The 10,043-nt window shown below is 34.5% G+C and overlaps 1 protein-coding gene across 5 annotated transcripts in view; it reads left to right on the top strand.

The window, feature by feature from the left end:
- The window catches only part of LOC106872169 (uncharacterized), a 127,580-nt gene that overhangs the window by 68,255 nt on the left and 49,282 nt on the right, over positions 1–10,043 (top strand). For all 5 annotated transcript variants that reach the window (XR_008264109.1, XM_014919053.2, XM_014919052.2 and 2 more), the window contains exon 4: positions 9,539–9,763. Coding sequence is in view for 4 of the 5 variants with exons in the window: in XM_014919053.2 (XP_014774539.1) it covers positions 9,539–9,763 (225 nt within the window). In the remaining variant the exon portion in view is untranslated. The remainder of the gene's footprint in view (positions 1–9,538; positions 9,764–10,043) is intronic.

Raw genomic sequence — 10,043 nt, 5'->3', positions numbered from 1 at the left:
ATCAGTCTCAATAAGTATAGATTTATTCATCAGAGAAAGTTACATAGTGACTGAAGGTTCGAGAGTTTCGTGCAGAGGCACTTATCAAACTAATTAAATCAACGTTTTCTATATAAAACGAAAAAGCAGGACACTATCGGAAACAGATATGACGCAGATACTATTTTATATATAGGCAGGAAGACTTTTGGTTAATAATATGACAGAATTAAGGCAAGATAAAAATATGAAAGTTGTCTATATATAAGGCATTCTGCCTAAACTACGTCTTTAAGATATGATTTGTTAGTAGTAACGCTAAAAGGAAACTATTTCCTAAGGAACTCAAGAGAAGGATAAAAAAGAGCAGCTAGAGAGGAATAAAGACAAAAAGGAAAGTAAAGATTGAATGAAAAGGTGAATCAAGACTAAAGTTGGAGTTGAGAAAAAAAGGCACTTACCCAGGCAGTGGTCAAGCAAATATTGGTCGTTTTGTATTGAAAGAATTCTGAAGGGGCTTTATTTTTAGACTGGGGTCCAACGGTCGAATCTATTCAACCATGTTTTAAGTCTTTAGCAACATCAATTACAAAGAACTTGGGAGTGTGACAGGCAGAAACTGGGTGGGAGCTGTCTTCAATAATTCAAGTAATGCTATATGTTCAAAATTAACCATACATGCTGGTTTTGTTGTTGTTATTGTTGCTGCTACTGTTGTTATTGTCACTTACTTTTTCGTATTTTGACGCTACTTGCCTTCAGAACTCCCTAGGGAATTTTATGCTAGCTTCATCACTTTTATTTATTTATACATTTATTTTCTTCTTTGTTTTGAAATGGGATCAAACTTCAGCATTTTATACCGATAGATTTTAGACACTTTTTTTCTGCAACTGGTAAGATTATGTAGGGGGTGCAAATTTTGATCTTGCACCCCCTGAAAATTCTAGGGGGTGCGGGTGCACCCCCTGTTCCCGGGCCCTTGGTGTCAGTAATGCAATTCGAAAAAAGTTGTTTGTAACGATTTTTTTTCTACCGCGTATAAGTCTCTTGTGTTATCAGAGTTTACGAAAATCATATCCGAGTTCTTTATATTTCAAATCTTTTCCTTCATATTTCTCTGGAGCGAATTGCTGAATTTACAGAATTTTATCTTTCTAATAAGCTCGAAAACGTCTTTTTCGAAAGCTTCTAATTCCAAGATGGGTGGTGGTTTTTTAGAAGATTTAAGGCCAAACTTGTTTCCGTTATTCTGTTGTTTCGTTTCAAAGAAGTAAGCTTGCCATCTCATTCTTCAGATAAAATCTTCCGTTTTTTCAATAAGGCTTTTGAGGCATTGCTTCTGCGTCGGGATAGGTATATTTTTTAAAGAAAAATCCAACGGGTAGAGCTCCATTTTTTTCTTCCTACTTGTGTAGAGTCGCTCAAACTTTCTTAAAAAGGAGCGGGTTACACCAAAGTAAGCAGATAAATGTGAAACAAGGTGGGGATGGGGGAAATGGTACTCGAATACTGGAGGTCGAGTAGTATGCTTTATTATTATTAAAGCTACAAAAACATCACAAAAATATCACAAAAAAACTGCTACTCAGAGTTTCCCGTTCCCGTTCCTCGGACAGTTCTGACACACACACACATTTGAAATTGGTTTCTTTTCATTGGTCCTTTCGACTAATAGTTTTTTCAATGATGATTATGTGAGTTCAAAGAAAACCTTAAATCAAAAATCAAAGTTTCAAAAATGACTGTAGTTAGAAGGAAAAAACGTATATACCCAGAATAAATCAATTAATGATAAAATAACTTTAATTTAAACTATATAAATGTGTGTATTATAAACATATTCACTTACATAAATCAAATAGCCTAAAAATAAACACACTGTACTTATACACACTAACAAACAAACGTACATGCGTACACTAAACATACAAACGCTAACGTACACATACATACATATCTACAAACATTCAAAGGCAAAATATAAATATGAATATATATACTAATGTATATTATATAGTTAACTACGCGCGCACACACACACACACACACATACACACATATATATATATACACATATATACACAATACACATCATACATCTTCGTGCGTATGTTGTGAAGTTGCAATTCCATTGCTACACATTAGAAAAGAATTAGAATTAGAATAAGAATAGTGGTAATGGTTGGAAGAAAAAGAAGTGATCGAATGGAGGAAAAGAAAGAGGGACAAAATATAAAGAAAGAAAAGATAGAAAAAGAGAATAACTGCTTTCAGTAAAGTATCTTACAATAAGGAAAAAAGTGGATGAAAAGAAAAGAAATAAATATTAAAGAAAAGATACATTTAAACATTATGCATATATATATGTATATATAAGAGTTCAGGATTTAAGTGAATCAGTTACCTAAATAGTAAAGCACCAAGTTCGGGTCAAAGAAATAGCAATCGTGTACAAAACAAAATTATAGGAACATATACGTACATACCGAAGTACAAACGGATTAAAATTCCAGTTTCGTATACGATCACAAGCGCCTGACTGAATATACTACGAGTCTCAAGGTTATACCAATGAACACATACTGTACCTATTGTACTGCACATACTCCATATCCACGCTAATTGCAGGTTCAGAGTAAGATGAAAAATAAATGAATAACAACAGATGGAAATTGGTTCGTTTACTACAGCTGTTTCAAACTAGTTTTTTTTTTTTTTTGATGAATGGAGTTATTACATCATGCGAAAAAAAACGTTTTCATCGGGTGAATATACGCGAAATAAACATTTAAAAAAAAACATTCCAAGAATCAACATTATGTGCAACTTCATGATTCTTGGATAGCTTCACAAAAAAAAAAATGACTCGCTTACCCTAGCCAGTAGTTTACACAGGAAAATCATTCGGGTGACAGGAGCGGGGAGAGAGGTAGGGAATAATTTGTAGTGGGAGTAAGAATACAGAATAGGGGATGAGAATAAGATATCCTGCTCTAACTTCAAAAGAAAAGACTATTTTATTTTTAATCTTTAAATCACTGGATACAACTTGCTTAAATTGCGTAGGCACGATACTAAAGAACATAAGGTTAGATTGTCTGATAACTTAATCTTTGGGTCTGGTGGAAATGGTTTTAGCGGTGATGTAGAAATTACAACTATAAATATTTAAATAATAGAGGTAAAATAGATGGCAGTAATAATACTATCGACGAGATGAATATGAGTGTTAATAATAATATTATCGGTGACAATAATAATAGTAATAAAAATAAGGATGTATTACATAAGTTAAGAATCAACCGTAAGTTTAGAAATTCTAGATAGTACTCTTATAAAATATAGTTTATAAGAGTGCTATGATAACTGATACTAACACATTTACCTGTATAGGTTGCCCTTGCAACTTCAAGGCAAGATTGCGCAGCCATCTTTCCTCATTTAAACTCAGACATAAGACCAATATTATCTCATTACGAAAATTTGGGAACTTAGTTATAATAATGAACTACACAATGATGATGTAATCTGGTTCAAGCTGCCTTTCAATGACGCAATAACCATAAATATCTATAATAAACTATTCTATATTTGAGAAAAGAATTTCCCCATCTCCCCTTGCATAGATACAGCAGTATATACTCTAGTAGGAAAATTAAAGTTTCGCACTCTACCCTCCCAAATGTAGGCACGATAATGGCGGGTCTAAATAAAAGAAATATTGCATTAGCTCATAACAATAAAATAGCAGTACAAAATAGAAATAGAAATATTAGTAACACAAACTTGAAGTGTCCCCTTAGTGCTAGCAGTATTAACTTACCTTTTAATTGAAGAACGTATGGTATCAGTATTGGAAATGGTATTAGTAGTAGTAGTGGTAGATAACTTAGAACGGTAAATTACGACAGCATTGGTTTATCACGATCGGGTACACATACTGGCAAGAGTCATGAATCAGGGTCTCGCCTTCCTACACCCGAATTTGTACTACCACCTGTTGCAATACCAAGTAGGGTAAGCACTTCGAACGTGCTTAATGATACTGATAAGCAAGCTACCGTTTTAATGCTCCCTAACCTACCGTCTACTGACTATAAAGATGTTAGTTATTCTAGTTATAACATTTCTAGTGGGGTAAGTCATAGCGTGGTGATTGATGGCCTTGGTATTAGGAATGAGCACGAATAAGGTAAACAAAGTCTTTATAGGCAACTATGGAAACTACGTAAACATTAATACCAATACTCACGATAATATCAAGATTGGTAGTTAGTAATATTAGCTATGAGGTATATAATAATAGCAAGGTGATTACCAATGGCTGCAATTATCGCGATAAAAGCAAATGTCCGCTTAGTGAAGATTGTTTAGCTAAAAATATAGTTTATAAGAGTATTATAATAACTGATACTAATGCATTTACCTATATAGGTTGCTCTTGCAACTTCAAAGCAAGATTGCGCAACCATCTTTACTCATTTAAACTCAGACATAAGACCAATATTATCTCATTATCTACGAAAATTTTGGAACTTAGGGATAATAATGTTAAATTTGTTATTATATGGAACATCATTCGTAGAGTCTGAGCGTATTCTAACAATAGATATGGATGTATTCTATGCTGCACGGAACTATATGAGATATCAAAGAATAGGGACAATGAGAACTTACTTAATAGACTGGAACTTCGATTATCATGTATGCATAAAAGTTATCTAGTATTTAACTATTTTAAACAGGTTACGTAATCCTCTAGCCCCTGTGTATTTTAACCACTACCAACTATCCTATTCTCTTGCACCTCCTACCTATCTCCTTCAAGCTTAATTATTAGTGTTATTAATGTATTTATTAATGTTTATAATGCGATGTATTACCTCACCTCCTGGCCTCTCCCCATACTTTCGATTACATTTAGCTATAATTGATTGCTCTAATATACCTGTTATATTTGTATTATACCCGAACTCAATCGTGCTGATTTTTGTTCTGGCCACTTGATCACTTGAAGGTTTTAATCCATTTTTAATTTTATTGATTTCATGGATTCGTTTATAAACTCTAAATTCTTATTATATCATATCATTATATTATATATTCTGCCTTATATATACTTACACATGTGTAAATATGTATTATGTACGTGTGTGTGTGTGTGTGTGTGTGTGTGTGTGTGTATTATGTATACTGAGTTTCACGCCATTGCTATCTTCTGCAATGGAGTGAAACTCGATCCGCGAGACAAGTTCTCGGCTTCAGTTTTAATTTAAAAAAGAAAACTACATGCATGTGTATATACATGTGTGTGTGGGGGGGGGGTTATTTATTGATATATTTTTATGCATTATATCTATATCTATATATCCACTATGTATTATATATATAGTATATATACATTATATAGTATACTAGCAGTATAACCCGACGTTGTCTGGGTGTGACTTATTACGCCATCTATGATAAGTCTTGCTAGGTGAAAATCAACTAAAAAAGAAAGCCTTACGACGAAAAAAACCCTATGATGTAAATATGTTCATAATTCAAAAGACGATGAAATTAATAGGGAAAGTGTGAAGGCTGTTTTGCGTAAAATTATTAAGCGTACTTAAATTTCATCCGTCTAATTGACTATAGAAATGCATGTGCGAAACAACTTTTTGCGCTGCCTTGATTATACATTGCAAGGTAATCCCTTTTCGCAGAAGGTAGGACGGCAATTTCTAATGGAGCAATTGCTGGCGATCTATTGCTACACAGTTCAGCCAGAATTCTATCAGATTGGGCAGTAGATGTTGATGCACCATTTTGCATTATGTTCAAAGTAGCTTCTGGAATGTGGTGAATTGCTGCAGTCTGTTGCTGTCTTTTTAAACCGGTTGCTTTCTTTCCCCAGCAAGCTCTCTTCTTTGTAATGAAGTTCACTGATTTGCAATGTGTTGTCCATAAGCTCCGTAGTTTGTATTTTTTGTATTTGTTGTTGGATCGTTCGTAAAGGTTCAGAAGAGAAAGTAAGAGTTGAAAGGATTTGTAAAGGTAGTAGAAAGAGGAAATTAGATTCTATTAGGGGGGAAAATGTTATTTTGTGTAGTTTAATGGATTTTATTCGTAATTGTGTGTTATTTTGAGGGGGAAAATGACGCTGTGACCTAAGTTATGGTATTTAGAATATTAATTCCGATTCTTTCATTCAAGAAATTTGGAATTGTGTAAATGTATGAATTTTCAACATACACACACACACAGAGAAAAATCTGCCTTTTATAGATAAGTTACACATAAATATATGTGTGCGAGTGTATGTGTATATATTTATAGATGTGTATATGACTTCGTCCGTCTTTTTGTTTAAGTTTATATCAATGAAAAATCCTGTTTATCATACATTTTTTTATATCTTCCTAGTTCTATTGATGGAAAATTAAACCAGTGTTGTGGTTGTACTAGCTTCTGTAAGGTTAGAGAATACTTTGAACGTGTTGTCCCAGACTAGCTGCAATCCAAAGTTTTAAATTAGTAAAAGAATATGTACAATACTTCTCTCAATATCTTTATTATACAGTATCAGATTGCCAGATATAAGAAGGTATGGCTATTATCGTGTTATCTAATATGCGTTTAAGACTATACTAGCAAAATATACTAGAAAATGAAAATATTGATATATGTTTATCAATTTAGCGAAGACCAGTGTTTTTGACACTTCTTCGTATCTTCATCTGTGAGAAAAAAGCGTTTTGTGCGAATAGAAGTTCTATTTATATGCTGCTGTTACAAATGATAGTTGGTTACTGTAACCTTGAACATTCAACCACTGTAATAAGAGCTAAGGCTATGACATGGCCTTGTTACTATTGGAACTAGGGATTAATTAAGAAGCAAAAATCCTCGTGTTACGAAAGGCCAAAAGCATTCTTTGTTGGAATAAACAAAAGAGATTTCCTTGAACTTCACAAATCATTTAACATAATTCAGAACAGGTAGGAATTCACCAATGACATGCTTCGGGTGAAGCGGTACATGAAGCGTTCTGTGTGAGGAAGTTGAATTAAAATGTACGAGAGGATTTCGAACGCTACTTAGATTTACTTGAAGTGAAAGAGTAAGTCATGCACATGGTGTGTGACTTGAAAACTTTGAAATACTAGGCTGCTCGTCGGAGGCATTCGTTTGCTTAGGCCACGTATCGTAAAAACTGTGCGCTCTCAAACACAGATATGTGTTTAGGTCGAAGACCGACAGTCGAAAAGAGACTGAAATCCCGCGGCTATTCAGTATATGGCCTCAAAGAATTCTAGTTCTCCCTGGTGACTTAAAAAACCTTCTAGAACATTCCACGGCTCAATGAGATTAGTAAAAGAGGCACAAATCCGATTTTGGATCTTTCTGATTTAGCGGACACCATTTGTTTTCTAACAAACACTTTCAAACTTGGGATACTGGTAGAATGTGTCATATAAAACATCTTTTTCTCTTAGCCTTGTTAAAAAAAGTTTTTATATTCCAAGTTATTTCATGTTAAAAGTTGTCGTATTTCGGTAATTTCAACCAATCACTAACGTCTATTGAGGTGAAAACAATAACTGCCGTAGTTTGACAACAACACGTTCTGGCGGTGTAAGGGGATCTTTTCCTTTGAATAAAATTACTGCTGTTGTTTGTCAACAACAACTATCGGCGGTACTGTTATTTATGACATCGTTCGTGCGTTTGTACTGGTTTTAGGGTTAGGGTTCGGGTTTTAGAGTTAGGGTTAGGGTTAGGGTTTTAGGGTCAGGGTTAGGGTTTTAGGGTTAGGGTTAGGGTTTTAGATAATCTCGTTTCAAACCGCTCACCCAATGAGTATTTTTGCCACATTTCGTGAAAATCTGTTCAACAATTTTTCGGTAATTTTCTATGTACTGTGTACTCGGTAGCACATTTTCTAAATGATGGTAGAGTTTGATTTGAGGAAGATTTGGCTGCTATTTCTAGGAAATGAAGCAACTGTTTGGAAGCCCTTTCTTTCAACTATTTTGTTGACTTGATTCCCTTATTAGCTATTATCCAATCAACTGAAGCAAGTAGAATAGTGTAATTCAAGCATATTGGCAGTAGCTAATAAACCTTTCTATCATAGGCACAAGGCCTGGTTTTTGAGGGAAGGGGTAAGTCAATTATATTAATCCCAGTGCATAACTGGTGCTTAATTCAAAAGGATTACCAGGGACTAACGATATATACACTGCCACAAATTATTGTTGACAAAGAACAGCAGTAACTGTATTCAGCTGAATAGACGTCAGTGATTGGTTGAAATTACCGAAATACGACAATTTTTAACATGAAATAACTTCGAATATAAAACTTTTTCTCTGTTCTATAAGACAAAACATACAAGTATACGAAGTTTTAAAGTGTTTCGGTAGAAAACACACTAAATAAACACTAAATAAAAAATGGTGTCCGCCAAATCAGAAAGATCCCCGATTTCTTGGAAGCTTCTAGAATGTTCGCCAAGGAAGATCACTGTGAGTAAATCCCATAGTTCGCCAACGTAAAATAGGTAATAATAAACCTGTTTCTAATTACGTAACTCCAACACTGCCTTCGGTGTGGTGGAAGACAAAACTGTTGTTTTGGGAACACTTGTTTCTACTCCGCTGTGGAATCTTACAGGCAACTAATATAAAGTCAACGATGCGCACAATTAAAGTATTCCACTACCAAAAGTTCGGAGCTCGATGGATAAAGCAGTTAAATAGCTTGAAATTAAAAGTAACCACAAAAAAGAACAAACTCATCAGTATTAGTATTTGTAACCGAGTTAAGCATACGGGTTATAAAGCATAAGACTACTAAATAAAGGATCATGTATACAAACTTTATCCTGTATTGTGCCGCAGTACAGGATACAACTCTTTCTTGTCTCAGTTCACTTTGTCGAGAGACTAGTAGCAATTTTATCACTCAGATGAGTTACTGAATGTCATCCAGTTATAGAACGATTAAAGTCGTTACAGAAACTATATATGGATCGCATGGTCTGAGCATTAACTGTAACAAAAACTGATACGAATAAGGGCAGTTTTTATGTAAGTTTTACAGTTTATTCATTTACCAGTCTGACCAGTAATCAATACAACCCCTACAACAGCAAACAATGTGACCACCTCTCTCCCTCGCTTTCTCTCTTCCATTGCCATTATCGCCATCGCTGCAACATGACCCCCAACAGTCAGTTGCTTTGAGTTACTTTCCGGATTCTCTATTTTAAAGATACAAATCATCTCTAATTATTCAAGGGCGTAACCAGTTACATCTCGGAGTTCAAATCTCCGCTGAGTCGGCTTTGCCTTTCATATTTGGTGTGCATCGGCGTAAGTAATATTCAAATATAGTTCATTCAATCGGCAACAGCTCTTAGCTGTGATATTCATAAATGTCTGAATAGTTACAGCGGGAACGTCTACTCGATCAATGTTGACAAGGTGCTTAACAACAACGATAACAATAACGAGAAGAGTAAAGCTGAATGGTATTGCATACGTACTAATTATTTGATTTATTGCAGGATTTTGTGAGGCAGATATTTGTTATGAGAAACCTTACTGTTCGATTGGAAGCAAAATAGCCATTCGCAATTATACAAACAATGGAGAACAAAACTGGAAAATAATGGGCATGATACGATATTATTGCAACAAGGGACAGAACTGTGCACCTGAATTCAGCGGATATACACAAAAGATCTGCCGACCTGATGCTAAAAATGTGATTCAATATATTTGTATGAAAGGTAAGTCAGTCATTGTCAGTATTTCTACAGCTACTTATTGCACTGAAAAGAAAGGAACATATATTCCTCTCCCTCCTCCTCCTCCTCCTCCTCCTCTCTCTCTCTCTTCACCATTTCTTTTCCATTTGCCCATTCACCTTTCATCACATTATGTGTAGATATATATATATATATATATATATATATATATATATGGGAGAATATACAAAAAATAACAACAGACGAGGACAGGTGGTGTAAATAACAAAAGTATATATTAGTATGACGCTCGGGAATACGG

This window comes from Octopus bimaculoides, chromosome 5 (assembly GCF_001194135.2).
Source record: "Octopus bimaculoides isolate UCB-OBI-ISO-001 chromosome 5, ASM119413v2, whole genome shotgun sequence".
Classification (NCBI taxonomy): domain Eukaryota; kingdom Metazoa; phylum Mollusca; class Cephalopoda; order Octopoda; family Octopodidae; genus Octopus; species Octopus bimaculoides.
Note: the sequence above shows the minus strand (reverse complement) of the source record. Positions and strands in the feature narration are given on the sequence as shown.